This window comes from Nerophis ophidion, linkage group LG05, assembly GCF_033978795.1.
Source record: "Nerophis ophidion isolate RoL-2023_Sa linkage group LG05, RoL_Noph_v1.0, whole genome shotgun sequence".
Taxonomy (NCBI): domain Eukaryota; kingdom Metazoa; phylum Chordata; class Actinopteri; order Syngnathiformes; family Syngnathidae; genus Nerophis; species Nerophis ophidion.
Window position 1 is genome coordinate 57790274 of NC_084615.1, and position 15951 is coordinate 57806224.

Consider the following 15951-nt stretch of genomic DNA (forward strand, 5'->3'; position numbering starts at 1 on the left):
TATGCTTAACCATTACATATAAAAAAATACAGTAGTCTGTTTGTTTGCGTATCATTCGGTGGAATGTAGTGTCCAAACCAAAAAATCCACACTTTGGCGATTCAGTCTCTGTACTTTTTTTATTGAATTCAACTGCAAAATAATCCACCATGGGGTAATAGAAAGTTGTGAGTGCCAGCACTTTGATAAAAGAAGGCAAGGAACACTAATGTTGTCAATAATGAACCCGTAATAAAGAACAAAGGTGGCATCTGCGACCCCTTTGCTCCTCTCTCTTTGCCATCTTCTTGAATTAAAATAAAAGTGAGTGTTTAATTAAAGGCCTACCGAAATGCGATTTTCTTATTCAAACGGGGATAGTAGGTCCATTCTATGTGTCATACTTGATCATTTTGCGATATTGCCATATTTTTGCTGAAAGGATTTGGTAGAGAACATCGATGATAAAGTTCGCAACTTTTGGTGCTGATAAAAAAGCCTTGCCTGTACCGTAAGTAGCAGACGATATGCGCTTGACGTCACGGGTTGTGGAGCTCCTCACATCTGAACATTGTTTACAATCATGGCCACCAGCAGCGAGAGCAATTCGGAACGGGAAAGCGACAATTTCCCCATTAATTTGAGCGAGGATGAAATATTCGTGGATGTGGAAAGTGAGAGTGAAGGACTAGAAAAAAAAAAAGAATAGAGGGCAGTGGGAGCGATTCAGATAGGGAAGATCCTGTGAGAGGCGCCGTGGCAGCCATGGGGGTGGCAGGACCACTCGGCCAGGCTCAACCGCAACAAGGGATAGAGCCAAACCGCTTTGAACCTGACGGTGATGGTCAGGAGGACGCTGTTGATATTGATGCTGGAGTAGCACACGACATAGATCGCCTTCAGAATACAGAATGGTAAAAATGATCGCTGCATTATACACTGTACTTTGTGTGTGTGGTCCAATCCAACCGTGTTCCCTTGACATCTCTGTTTCATAGTAAAGCTTGACTGTCATCTTTCGGGAATGTAAACAATGAAACACCGGCTGTGTTTGTGTTGCTAAAGCCGACCGCAATACACCGCTTCCCACCTACGGCTTTTTTCTTTGATGTCTCCATTTTTCATTGAACAAATTGCAAAAGATTAACCAACACAGAAGTCCAGAATACTGTGGAATTTTGCGATGAAAACAGACAACTTAATAGCTGGGCACTATGCTGGCACAAAATGTCCTCTACAATCTATGACGTCACGCGCAGGGGTCATCATACCGAGACGTTTTCAGCAGGATTTTTCGGCACGAAATTTAAAATTGCACTTTAGTAAACTAACCCGGCCGTATTGGCATGTGTTGCATCATTGATATATAAACTATCAGACTGCGTGGTCGGTAGTAGTGGGTTTCAGTAGGCCTTTAAAGTAAAATTACATATAATTTTAATTTATACATTTCCTTCACCGCATGTAAAACTATCAATCCCTGGAAAATGTGTTTTGTCCTCATGTTTTGGGATTAATTGGATTTACATTGTTTTTATGGAAAAATATATTAGGTTTTTGTAAAATTTGTTTTTCGTCTGACTTTTTGGAACCATTGACTAAGAACAACAGGTACTACTGTATTAAGTTGAATGAATAATGTACACACGTTTTAAATGAAATTTATGTATAAATGACTTGTATTGTCATTAAGTAGTATATACAGTAAAACATACAATGAAGTCCATGCATGTGTGCACACAACACACACAGCTGCACTTACACTTGCACACTCGTAATGTAAATGTAAAGGAGTGATCGCACTACAGTCACTATGCTGCACGAGTGTGTGGTTGTGCATGTGTTTTGTGGATAGTCCCCTCAAACTTGTAAACCTAGGGGAAACATTGTCAGCACAAATTCTTAACATACATTTTGGTGCTTTTCATAGGTTCTGATGAACAGAGGCAAGAGTGTGGTGTTAATCAGGAGCTCAGTGAGCTTCTTTGAAGTTTCTGCTTCTGCTCTACCTGGTTACAGAGCCACGCCTACTATCAACGCCCAGCTGCCTATGGACTTCTTTTTTCCATTTGTTTGAATCAGTGATTGTCAACTTAAGATCCATCCATCCATCCATTTTCTACCGCTTATTCCCTTCAGGGTTGCGGGGGGCGCTGGAGCCTATCTCAACTACAATCGGGCGGAAGGCGGGGTACACCCTGGATAAGTCGCCACCTCATCGCAGGGCCAACACAGATAGACAGACCACATTTACACTCACATTCATACACTAGGGCCACTTTAGTGTTGCCAATTAACCTATCCCCAGGTGCATGTCTTTGGAGGTGGAAGGAAGCCGGAGTACCCAGAGGGAACCCACGCAGTCACGGGGAGAACATGCAAACTCCACACAAAAAGATCCAGAGCCCGGGATTGAACCCAGGACTACTCAGGACCGTAATTCATTTCTCCTTTTTAAAAATGGACGTTAGTACTGGGGGAAGCGTGGTAGCATTTGTGTTGCTACGGTAACTACTTTGCAACGCTTGTATCAACATGCTATACATCCATGTATCCTCAACAATGCAACCCTTACTGGAAAATATTTATACTGTTTTAAGAGTTTACAAAGTGGGAATAGTAATAATACCAGGAGTACAGTATCTAGTACTGGATACTGTAGCGTGTTCAGGTAACTAATACAGAGCAAGTGCATTAAGAAATAGGAATTTCAAATAGTCATGCATGATTAACTGATCCAACAAATAATCAAGGAATATATTGTTGTTGATAATAATAGTAGTCAGAAGTCGATGCCATGTCTCTTGAGCAGGGCTTGAAGCTTCTGGTTGTCTTGTTGCTAGGACACATGAAAGCAAACAAAAAAAGTTAGTATGAACTTTGATATCAGACATCAGTGCAGGACTAGAAAACATGAGTATGAACTTTGATAACAGGCATCAGTGCTTAACTCGAACACATGAATATGAAGCTGACTTTGAGTATTGTTGTAAAGTAGTTGTCATATATTCAAAGGAAGTGAAAGGGAAAGTAAGCCAGAAGCAGCAGCAGTGCAGAAGAAGTATGCGAGACACCATCCATGCCATCCATTCTCTACCGCTTGTCCCTCTCGGGTCATATGTTTCTTTATTGGAAAACACAACATGTGAGGAGACAAGGTTGCGTATAAAGTAAAAAGGTTTGAAAGGATTTGTTAACCATCGGGAGTGAAATTGAACCACACAAACTGAACGTTCAACTCATTGTCTAAGTTGCTAAACTACAAGATGGATAAAGCTAATGCACAATCTGCCGCAGGAATGCAAGTACCACACTTTGGATATGGAATGCCACTGTTATCACCGGTGAAGCATTTGAACATGGGAACTACAAACTGGTGTGCAAAATATAAAGTTTGGAGGGAGTCCTACAACATTTCTTAGAACACCAGTGGATCAGTAAACAGCCCAGATGCGGTAAGAAGTGTTACTACACTGCATAGAAACATTGGTGCACAGAATATTGGCACACCTGCCAGGTGTAAAAGGCACATTTGTGAAACTAAGACTGCTCTTGATAAATAATTAACACCACAAAGAAGTGTTCTGCTAAAAAGGCATAAGTTCAGACAAAGAAGGCAAATGCAAGACGGAACTGTTAATGCTTATGTTCATACACTGTGTGAATTGGCTGGATCATGTGGCTTTGCAGCATTAATTCGAAATCAGATTGTGGAGGGATGCAGATGATGGTAAACTCCTCCAAAAAGAGGGATTAACTTTAGAGAAAAGGTTAACAAAAAGGGCAAACTTTCAATCCTAAAAAAATTAACTTATTGATCCAACATAAAAAAATAAATCCCTCGGTAATTCACAATTCAAATTAGACATTAATTTTGAATTGTAGAAGAGAGTCGTGAAAACTTACGAGTTGATCAGCTTGTTTTTGCAGTTCTGTGACTCTTTGTACAAGATGGTCGTAACTTCCCTTCAGCTTGTGCATCTGCTGGTCTGCACGAGTTTTTACCGACACGAGAATCCCTGCAATTCATTACCACCAAATGTTAGAATGTGTTTTCATGTCATCAAACTTCAGACATACTATGTCAATGTCTCAAAAATGTACAAATAAATGAAGTTACAGTTTTGAACACACTGGCGAACAGATAAGTAGCATGTTTGATGTAGAAGAGCAGTGCTATGTCAGCATAATCTCCATCTGGCATAAGCAAACTATATCCTGCGGGCCAACTACAACTCGATTTTACATCTAAATAATTTTTTGGAAACTCAGAAATCTGTAATCAGTTTTCTAATGTTACTTTTTAATGTAGCATTATTATCATGCTTTGTAAAACTTTCCTGTGATATGTCACTGCAAAGCACACATATTTTCAGAAGGGTTATTTAGTAGTCCGATGACCCTTCTAATGACTTCTAATGAAAGTTGAAATGTTTCAAGGTAAAAAAAAAAAAAAACATCTGCTGCAAACAAATCTGTTTTTGAAGGAAGAAACCGAAAAATAAGAAAACATGATACATTTATTTGAACTGTTTGTATTATTGCTTTTTTTTGTTTAATTGCGTTTCATGTTTGACTGCAAACAGGAGGAGGATACACAGCTGATTCAAAGAGGAAATAAATCATCTGAATCCTAGTAAATAGGGATGTACTGACCAACATTTTTGGCCTACAACTCTGTTCCGATACTTTGACAATAGATTATAGAACTGAACATGTTTTATAGAGAGTAACTTAAGGTATCAGAATACATTTTTAAAAAGTAAATTTTTTTAAATTTAGAATTTGCTAGTATTCTTCTAAATAATTTGGGTTTTGTCCAAAGAATTACTCTTTGACCTATCAATTCAGTACAATTAACATACTGATATTAGATATTGATCGTATGGACATCTGGATCGATCACCCCTTTTTTTACATTGAAGCTTCATCGGTTAACTTCTTGTGTTGTCTTGCTTGGGGTGCGTGTGCTTGTCCATGTGTGCACGCGGCATTCTTAGCCATTCCTTTTCTTCTAGTAAATCAATTTATTTTATTTGAATCATGTTAAAACTTCACAAGCACACTTTTTTGATCAATTGATCTACAGTCCACAACGGGTGGGAAGAAGCCGTTTGTCTGGTATCCCCCTGTGTACATTAGCAGAATTCCAAAGAGAAAAAAAAAGAACCAACTGAACGTCACATGAGCAAGCACTTGGAAACTCCAGTCCTCCAGTTACAATGACGCTTGGAAGAAACTTAGTTTATTTCCCACTATGGTGGTGAGGATAACTTAATATCTTAAAAGGGGCTTCACTCTGTGAATCGACAAATTGGAACCAGTGTTCATGCAAGACATGCACCCTCCTGGAATTCACACAACTCTTACATGTGTGTAACAAGGAATATGGAAATGTAATTGTGTGTCCCTGAGCGTGCATCTCTTTGGAAGGAACCTTTCACGTGAGTACAATTTTTAGCCAAAGAAACAATGGGACAGTGCTGTGGTGAAGATTGCTGGGCCAAATCAGTTAAAAAAAATATCGGCCCCGATCCTATCACGGGATCGGATCATCTCTACTAGTAAGTAATAGGGCTGAAGCTATTGTTCATTCCAGTAATCCAATCCAATCCACTTTATTTATATAGCACATTTAAACAATAATGTTTCCAAAGTGCTGCACAGCCATGTTAAAAACAATATTATACTCCACCAATGACTGAATAAAAACAAAAAATAAATAAATATAAAACCAGTATAAAAAAACTATATAAAAATAAATAAGATTAAAAACAATTTTAAAAGGGTAAAAGCAATTAAAACAGTAAAATATAAATCAAAATGTATTAAAAAAAAACACAGAGGACCGACCACACAACTCACATAGTGTTGAAAGCCAAAGAATAAAAGTGGGTCTTAAGACGAGACTTAAAACACTCCACTGTGGAATCTATCAGTTTGTTTTATTAATCGAGTAATTGAATAAAACATGCTTTATAGCCTCAATGGGTATTTTAGAGAAAATAATTGAAATAGACAACCGTTTTTAGCTTTCCATAACCTTGATTCCTTTTTTTCAAATGCATGCACATCATCAACAATAGATTGCACTTTTAACATGTTTGCATTTATGAAAAATACAAACAACTCTGTTAGCTGCCATACAGATAACAGCACCCACACACCACCAGTCTTGTGTGTGCTATATTGCAGAAGCCATGCTATTTAAAGTTCTGGCCACTATTTCCATTACCCTCATCAATTCAATTAATCAAAGCAGGATAACAAATTGAAGCATTTTTCTAATAAAATAAATGGATTCAATCGATTCATCGTTATAGCCTTTGTAAGTATAAAGACTGCTCCAAAAATAAAATGCTACCCCAAAGTTCATATACTCTTTGTTCAATATTTTATAGTTCAAATTGTAAATGTTTTAATCAATTAAATTGTATAAAATGTGTGAATTAAGTACATTTTGAGTGTCTTATTTAGTTGGCCTGCCATGAATGGTCTGCAGTATTAATAAAATACAATCCATCCAAATTACAACCCACTGAGGCCGGCAGGAGAAAATGTTTAAATTGTTTGAATGTTGTGATGCAAGTTAAAAGCAGCAGACACAGTCTCACACTACAACAATGCTAATATGAGTGTAATCATCCATCCATCCATTTTTATCAGCAGTCCAATATTCCAGTACTGACCATTGATTATTCTAGCCACCCTCCACAGACGCAGCAGGATGAGCAGACCCATTCCGTCAAAGACGTCATCATGGAAGAGGAAGACGATGTCCAGAATAAAAGACAGCACCACCACCAAGCCATCAAACACCTCAAACTTATGTTGGAAGAACTCAAGGCGATATGCAAACAGCTTGCCAGCCAGCTCCACCATGAAGAATGTGAGAAGTGCCAGGCTCAGGTAGTGAAACACCTGCCAAGTCACTTAAGTCATGACATCACACACACTAGTGGATAGTGGAATGAAATACACTTACCTCTGTTGCAATGTGTCCATGTTGCAGCTGGATAATTGACAAATCTATGAGAAGTTCAGCCAGGACAAATATGGCATCCAACACCACTAAACACACCACCAGCACCTGTTGGTTGAAGTCCAACAATTTGCTGAATATATTCAATAACAACACAAATATTTAGGATCATTCAAACAAAATATTGGATTCAATTTACTTTGAATTTTTCTCATTAAAAAAATATATTCCTGTTTTTATAAGCAGTAGGTATATGACGGCACTCTACACATAAGCAGGTCTACAACTACGCTACTTGTACTTTAAACCTCACAAGCAAACAGTTGGTAATTGAGGCAAGGAGAAACCTCAAACTGAACCCAAACTCTGTGGGTTTGCCACAGAAACAGAGTAGAGAAACAGAAGCAGAGACAGATTACAGCATAGACGAGAACACATTCGGGAAATAAAGTATTACATTTATTGACATGTTGGAGAGGTTAACACCTAACAATGGTTTATTGTTGTTTAAATTATAATGAATGTTATGATTGTTTCTAATTACAGTATGTCTATGGATGTTTTCATTCGTCAAGGTCATTGTAATATCAGGACATTCAATCAACTGCAGCTACATCTAGTTCTAGATCTGACCAATGTAAGTCCATAAGCATGAACTGATGAAGCCTACTTGAATGAGAAGCAAAATGTCTTCTTAGACAAACCAAACAGTCCAGTTGTGATCGATTGAGTGCCCTGAGATTTCATTACAGTAGTTCGGTAACCAGTTTTACATGAACTAGTGCTGATAGAAGCTGTTAATTATCTTTCCATTGTAACATTTCAATTATTGTATAATTTTATTTTTCATGGTCATACACTGACTGGAGTGCTATAAGTCACTCAATGCACTATTGTTAACCACAAAATAGTGTACTTAGTAGGGGTGTGGGAAAAAATCGATTCGAATACGAATCGCGATTCTCACGTGGTGCAATCCAGAATCAATTCTCATTTTTTTACAAATCTATTTGTAATTTTTTTTGGTATTTTTTTTTATCAATCCAACAAACCACTACACAGCAATACCATAACATTGCAATCCAATTCCAAAACCAAACCTGACCCAGCAACACTCAGAACTGCAATAAACAGAGCAATTGAAAGGAGACACAAACACGACACAGAACAAACCAAAAGTAGTGAAACAAAAATTAATATTATTAACAACAGTATCAATATTAGTTATAATTTCAGCATAGCAGTGATTAAAATTCCCTCATTGACATTATCGTTAGACATTTCTAAAAAAAAAAAAAGAACAATAGTGTCACAGTGGCTTACACTTGCATCGCATCTCATAAGCTTGACAACACACTGTGTACAATGTTTTCACAAAGATAAAATAAGTCATATTTTTGGTTCGTTTAATAGTTAAAACAAATTTACATTATTGCAATCAGTTGATAAAACATTGTCCTTTACAATTATAAAAGCTTTTTTTTTTTAACTCTACTACTGGGGTAGATCCTGCTGAAATCCTATCTATTGAATGAATACAGAATTGTTTTGAATCGGAAAAATATCGTTTTTGAATTGAGAATCGCGTTGAATCGAAAAAAATCGATATATAATCGAATCACGGCCCCAAGAATCGATATTGAATCGAATCGTGGGACACCCAAAGATTCGCAGCCCTAGTACATAGTATACTATATTTACATATTTTACTGTACTGTATGTACAATACTATATGTATGTATTATACTGTTTGTGGTATTCTGCATGCAGTGATGGGCAGTAACAAGTGTTGCGTCAGACCAGTTCTTTCTCCCAGGGAATTTAAGTTACTGGTCCATCCCAAGTTTTTTTGATGACATATATGCTGAGTAAGAAGGACCATCGAGACAGAATTGGAATATTTTAAAATTTTACTAAAACTTTAAGAGAAGGACTTAGACCAATACATTCATACCAGCTTCTTAAGTTGTTCTAACATTCAAACGGGAAGAGACTACTTCTTGAATCTGCAAACAGCCCCCACCCTCCCCAAATGGGACATACAGGTTAGACAGGATGAGATAAGAAAAGGAGTACTAGGGACGGTGTGGCGCAGTGGTAGAGTGGCCGTGCGTAACCCGAGGGTCCCTAGTTCAATCCTCACCTAGTACCAACCTCGTCACGTCCGTTGTGTCCTGAGCAAGACACTTGCTCTTGATGGGTACTGGTTAGCGCCTTGCATGGCAGCTCCCTCCATCAGTGTGTGAATGTGTGTGTGAATGGGTAAATGTGGAAGTAGTGTCAAAGCACTTTGAGTACCTTGAAGGTAGAAAAGCGCTATACAAGTACAACTCATTTATCATTTACTTCTACTCCCTTCATTCCCAAGCTCAAGGTAACTAACAGTGCACAATCGGACATGAGATTAAAAAAATAGAAAGAGTACAAATGGAAAACACTAGTTATTTCAAATATGACGATAGAAAGAAATAACTCCTAAATATGTATATATATATATATCTACGTCACAAGCTACATATAGCGAAACTACGTAGTTTAACTACATTTTCAAGTAGGTTGGCGGTAGTGTCACGACTTTTTGAACGAGTAGCAATTCTGTAGCTTAGCTATTTATAGACCCATGTAGTGAGGTAGCTTACATCAAAGCAACAAGAAAAACAAAGAAATAAAGTAAATAGACTGTGAATCCAGGCCAAAAAAGTAGAGAAAATACAAAGTTAAAGTTAAAGTTGCAATGATTGTCACAATGACCTGGAATATTGAGAACATCCATACTTATAGATAAACAGACAATATGATTTGCCTGAGCGGCTAGGAGACAAAGAGAGTACCAAGCGGTAAAAATAATTGAGGAAGGACAGATTTAAAAAAATAATGATAATTTTTGGAATAGTCTGGAACACAATTGATTTACAGTATATTATGTATTTCGCCCGATTGCAGCTGAGAAGCAGTCAAAATTTTAGTAAAAAGTGTAAAGTTATACCTGGAAACTGTCAGAATTGTAGTAAATAAATACACAGTTATACCTGTAAGTGTTGTAAAAAGTATGTTATAATTGGAAGCAGTCAGAAGCGAAGTAAAAAGTACGTAGTAATACTTGGAAGCGGTCAGAAGTGTAGGAAAAGGTACACAGTAATACCTGGAAGCGGTTCAGAAGTGTAGGAAAAAGTACACAGTAATACCTGGAAGCGGTCAGATGTGTTGTAAAAAGTACACAGTAATACCTGGAAGCGGTCAGATGTGTTGTAAAAAGTACACAGTAATACCTGGAAGCGGTTTAGAAGTGTAGTAAAAAGTACACAGTAATACCTGGAAGCGGTCAGAAGTGTAGTAAAAAGTACACAGTAATACCTGGAAGCGGTTCAGAAGTGTAGGAAAATGTACACAGTAATACCTGGAAGCGGTCAGATGTGTTGTAAAAAGTACACCGTAATACCTGGAAGCGGTCAGAAGTGTAGTAAAAAGTACACAGTAATACCTGGAAGCGGTTCAGAAGTGTAGTAAAAAGTACACAGTAATACCTGGAAGCGGTCAGATGTGTTGTAAAAAGTACACCGTAATACCTGGAAGCGGTCAGATGTGTTGTAAAAAGTACACAGTAATACCTGGAAGCGGTTTAGAAGTGTAGTAAAAAGTACACAGTAATACCTGGAAGCGGTCAGAAGTGTAGTAAAAAGTACACAGTAATACCTGGAAGCGGTCAGAAGTGTAGAGTCTTTTTAGGGAGTCCCTGAAGGTGAGCGTTTCAGGCAGGTTGTTTCTAGAAGGTTCAAGATCATCAGAGGAGGTTAGCTGTTCTTCGTCCTCCCAGCTTACAGGCTGCTCATCACCTACTGTGGTGAAGAACCTCAAATACCGAGCCATTGCAGTTGTCTGCAGAAAAACGCTACATTAGCGAAATATTTACTACCTCATACAGACCCATCTGCTTTCTGCTTTTGAAGTAGTCATAGAAAAACATATATAGTACTTTCTACGTACAAACCCCGTTTCCATATGAGTTGGGAAATTGTGTTAGATGTAAATATAAACGGAATACAATGATTTGCAAATCCTTTTCAACCCATATTCAATTGAATGCACTACAAAGACAAGATATTTGATGTTCAAACTCATAAAGTTTTTTTTTTTTTTGCAAATAATAATTAACTTAGAATTTCATGGCTGTAACATGTGCCAAAGTAGTTGGGAAAGGGCATGTTCACCACTGTGTTACATCACCTTTTCTTTTAACAACACTCAATAAACCTTTGGGAACTAAGGAGACACATTTTTGAAGCTTTTCAGGTGGAATTCTTTCCCATTCTTGTTTTATGAACAGTTAAGTTTTTCAACAGTCCGGGGTCTTCGTTGTGGTATTTTAGGCTTCATAATGCACCACACATTTTCAATGGGAGACAGGTCTGGACTACAGTCAAGCCAGTCCAGTACCCGGACTCTTTTACTATGAAGCCACGCTGTTGTAACAAGTGACTTGGCATTGTCTTGCTGAAATAAGCAAGGGCGTCCATGATAACGTTGCTTGGATGGCAACATTTGTTGCTCCAAAACCTGTATGGACCTTTCAGCATTAACGGTGCCTTCACAGATGTGTAAGTTACCCATGCCTTGTGCACTAATGCACCCCCATACCATCACAGATGCTGGCTTTTCAACTTTGCACCTAGAACAGTCCTGATGGTTCTTTTCATCTTTGGTCTGGAGGACACGACGTTCACCTGTAACTTGCACTTACAGATGTAGCGACAAACTATAATTACTGACAGTGGTTTTCTGAAGTGTTCCATAGCCCATGTGGTGATATCCTTTACACACTGATGTCGCTTTTTGATGCAGTACCGCCTGAGGGAACGAAGGTCTGTTTTATGATCGCTTACGTGAAATGATTTCTCCAGATTCTCTGAATCTTTTGATGGTATTACGGACCGTAGATGGTGAAATTCCTAAATTTCTTGCAACAGCCCGTTGAGAAATGTTGTTCTTAAACTGTTTAAATATTTGCTCACGCATTTGTTCACAAAGTGGTGTCCGTTTCCCAATCCTTGTTTGTGAATGACTGAGCATTTCATGGAAGCTGTTTTTATACCCAATCATGGCACCCACCTGTTTCCCAATTAGCCTGCACACCTGTGGGATGTTCCAAATAAGTGTTTGATGAGAATTCCTCAACTTTTTCAGTATTTATTGCCACCTTTCCCAACTTCTTTGTCACGTGTTGCTGGCATTAAATTCTAAAGTTAATGATTATTTGCCCAAAAAAAAAGTGTTTATCAGTTTGAACATCAAATATGTTGTCTTTGTAGCATATTCAACTGAATATGGGATGAAAATGATTTGCAAATCATTGTATTCCGTTTATATTTACATCTAACACAATTTCCCAACTCATATGGAAACGGGGTTTGTATTTGTAAATCCATTGTGTCGTCATGAAAATATTTCATAATGCTTGACAATCTGACTTGACTTCTCCTTTTCATTTCTCATACTACTATTTGGCAAATACACCTAATATCGCTAGGAAATAATACACAGCGAGTACTTCATTCATATTAACTTTTTGCAGTTACTTAGAATACACAGCAAGTACTTTAAAGTCCCAAGAGCTTAACCTGTTTTTCACTGCGCCGCTGTTCTTACCCGTAATTATGTATTTATTTTTAACATGTTATTTAATGGTTGAATTGCATTTCAACTGCACCTAACAATAGTATTGTTAGCCACCGGTATTTTTGCCATGCTCTCAAATTTGGTAACAATAAAGTATCCTATTCTCTATTCTATTGTAACATATTGGCAGTAATTTGGAATACACAGCAAGTACTTCAAAGCAACATCATACAAACTCCATTTCCATATGAGTTAGGAAATTGTGGTAGATGTAAATATAAACGGAATACAATGATTTGCAAATCGTTTTCAACCCATTTTCAGTTGAATGCACTACAAAGACAAGATATTTGATGTTCAAACTTATAAACTTTATTTTTTTTTGCAAATTATAATTAACTTAGAATTTTATGGCTGCAACACGTTCCAAAGTAGTTGAGAAAGGGCATGTTCATCACTGTGTTACATCACCTTTTCTTTTAACAACACTCAATAAACGTTTGGGAACTGAGGAAACTAATTGTTGAAGCTTTGAAAGTGGAATGCTTTCCCATTCTTGTTTTATGTATAGCTTCAGTCGTTCAACAGTCCGGGGTCTCCGCTGTCGTATTTTACGCTTCATAATGCGCCACACATTTTCAATGGGAGACAGGTCTGGACTGAAGGCGGGCCAGGAAAGTACCTGCACTCTTTTACGAAGCCACGCTGCTGTAACACTTGTCTTGCTGAAATAAGCAGGGTCGTCCATGATAACGTTGCTTGGATGACAACATATGTTGCTCCAAAAGATGTATGGACCATTCAGCATTAATGGTGCCTTCACAGATGTGTAAGTTACCCATGCCTTGGGCACTAATACACCCCCATACCATCACAGATGCTGGCTTTTGAACTTTTACGCCTATAACAATCCGGATGGTTATTTTCCTCTTTGTTCTGGAGGACACCACGTCCTGTGTTTCCAAATGTAATTTGAAATGTGGACTCGTCAGACCACAGAATACCTTTCCACTTTGCATCAGTCCATTTTAGGTAAGCTCAGGCCCAGCAAAGCCGGCGGCGTTTCAGGATATTGTTGAGAAATGGGTTTGGCTTTGCATTGTAGAGTTTTAACTTGCACTTACAGATGTAGAGACCAACTGTAGTTACTAACAGTGCTTTTATGAAGTGTTCCTGAGCCCATGTGGTGATATCCTTTACACACTGATGTCGGTTTTTGATGCAGTACCGCCTGAGGGATGAAAAGTCCGTAATATCATCGCTTACGTGTTGCTGGCATCAAATTCTAACGTTAATGATTATTTGCAACAACAACAAAATGTTATCAGTTTGAACATCAAATATGTTGTCCTTGTAGCATATTCAACTGAATATGGGTTGAAAATGATTTGCAAATCATTGTATTCCATTTATATTTACATCTAACACAATTTCCCAACTAATATGGAAACAGGGTTTGTTTTTGCAGTACCTTAGTGTATCTAGTCCTAGATCTGACCTGTATAACATAATTTTTGCAAAAACTTGGGATACAGAGCAAGTACTTCATAACATCATCTTTGCACTACCTCAGAATACACAGCAAGTACTTTATAGTAATATAATATTTGCCGTAATCTAGAATACAGAGCAAGTACTATATAACATCATCTTTGCAGTAACTCAAAATACTGCAAGTACTATTTAACATCATATTTGCAGTAAATTAGAATACACAGCAAGTACTTCACAGCAACATCAACGTTGTAGTGATTTCAATACACAGTGAGTACTTCATAGCAATATTATATTTGCAGTTAATCAGAATACAGAGCAATATTTCATAGTACATTATGTTCGCAGTAGTGTTACTGTAAGATGTTAACATTTAGTACACACATCTTAGTACAAATAAACGTTGAATCTTCATTAAACAATTAAATACACAGTAAGTTCTACAAAGTTGTAGTATTATGTACTATTTAGTTGTAATAGTAAGAAGTAAAGGTTTAGCTGAGAAGCTAAAAAGAAAAAAAAAGAATATAATCATTTTTTTCGAAGTTTGCCAAAAAAAAGAGCAAGTTTGTTCAAAGTTTCTTACGTGGATATTAGTAGTGTAGTAGTATTTGTTGTCCAAAACAGAACTGCAATGCACACCGAAAAGAAAAAGAAGAAGGTCCTGAGTGAAAACAAAGTTGAAATCCAGAATGCACACATGAAAGAAATCATCTACGATCACTGATCCTTACTTCCTTCTGCACTTCCTTCCTTCTTCCCTTTCGTGCAGCCTAACAAAAAAACTATTTAAACCATGTTTTTTGAAAAATCAAATGTATTTAAAATACTTTATTAACACATTTTAGTCTGATTCTGAACTTTTTCTCCTAAAAAAAAACATTCTTTAAAAAAACATCCGATGTCTGTAATAACGTAAAACATTTTTTAAAACGGTATTTTTTATGTTATGTTTTTATAATGTTCAAAACATCCTTTTCTAAATTTTAATTATATTTAAGAACATATTTTTTCTACAAACTAAATATTTTCCAGATTTTTTTATAAGAATTGATGAAAGTATGTAACAAGAACAGTTGAATTGTGATGTTTGACACACTAGTAAAGTATTATTATGGTTACAATAATTTAAAAATGAACTTGAGAGTAAGAGCTCGCTTATCCATCCATCCATTTTCTGCTTATCTTTTTTTGTTATTTGGAAAGAGCCTGTGATAGTCACATGACTCTCATGTGACCATGTTTCCGTCACTTAGTACACAATTCAGCATTTTTCAAAATGTTTTTATAATCACCAAGTACTAGTCAAATATTTCCATAACGGTGAGGATTGTTATTTCAGAGCAATTTCATTTATACTTTTATAGCGGATTTGTTTGACTGTCATTTCTAAAATGTCCACAAGATGTCAGTGTTTCTCTTTATGAGAATATTTTCTTATTTTTTCGTTAGCTAACATATGATACACATATGCATGATATGACGCATTTTAGATGATATACATGACACATGATGTATGTATAGATCAGTGGTTCTTAACCTGGGTTCGATCGAACCCTAGGGGTTCGGTGAAAGTCAAAACACACCCTACTCATCGTGTAAATAAAAACTTCTCTCTATCGGCGTATTACAGATAACGGCAATAGCAGAAGTCAGACTGATTTGCAAATGTGTTATCTGTTGTGAGTTTATGCACTGTGTTGGTTTTGTTGTTTGAACAAGGTGATGTTCATGCACGGTTCATTTTGTGCACCAGTAAAAAACATGGTAACACTTTAGTATGGGGAACATATTCACCATCAATTAGTTGCTTATTAACATGAAAATTAGTAACATATTGGCTCTTAACTAGTCATTATTAAGTACTTATTAATGACTTATTT

At 37.0% G+C, this 15951-nt stretch overlaps 2 protein-coding genes across 3 annotated transcripts in view; one reads left to right on the plus strand and one right to left on the minus strand.

Moving 5' to 3' along the window:
• The window catches only part of LOC133553411 (tectonic-1-like), a 28240-nt gene extending 23602 nt beyond the window's left edge, over nt 1–4638 (plus strand). Inside the window, exon 14 of the mRNA XM_061901573.1 lies at nt 1910–4638. Coding sequence (XP_061757557.1) covers nt 1910–2056 — 147 coding nt within the window. The 3' untranslated portion in view covers nt 2057–4638. The remainder of the gene's footprint in view (nt 1–1909) is intronic.
• hvcn1 (hydrogen voltage-gated channel 1) lies at nt 101–14817 on the minus strand. Of its 2 annotated transcripts, none has more exons than XM_061901574.1 (6): nt 14655–14817; nt 10655–10724; nt 6965–7069; nt 6669–6900; nt 3886–3998; nt 101–2818 (listed from the first exon to the last, which is right to left on the minus strand). In XM_061901574.1, exons 1-6 carry the CDS (start codon nt 14780–14782, stop codon nt 2762–2764), a joined length of 705 nt encoding a protein of 234 aa, XP_061757558.1. In that variant the 5' UTR covers nt 14783–14817; the 3' UTR covers nt 101–2761. The 2 variants fall into 2 exon arrangements, with proteins under 2 accessions (XP_061757558.1, XP_061757559.1); XM_061901575.1 differs by having other exon boundaries at nt 10655–10837; nt 14655–14788.
• Nucleotides 14818–15951: the final 1134 nt, after the last annotated feature.

Bases quoted from the DNA above. Each gene is read 5' to 3' on its own strand.
- hvcn1 (XM_061901574.1), bottom strand. From the start codon at position 14,782: ATGATTTCTTTCATGTGTGCATTCTGGATTTCAACTTTGTTTTCACTC. The intron at 7,070-10,654 runs GTATTACTGTGT...TTCAACCAACAG, and splicing joins ACACTTCTGACCGCTTCCAG to GTGCTGGTGGTGTGTTTAGT. The intron at 2,819-3,885 runs GTAAGTTTTCAC...CATGTGTCCTAG, and splicing joins AAAAACAAGCTGATCAACTC to CAACAAGACAACCAGAAGCT.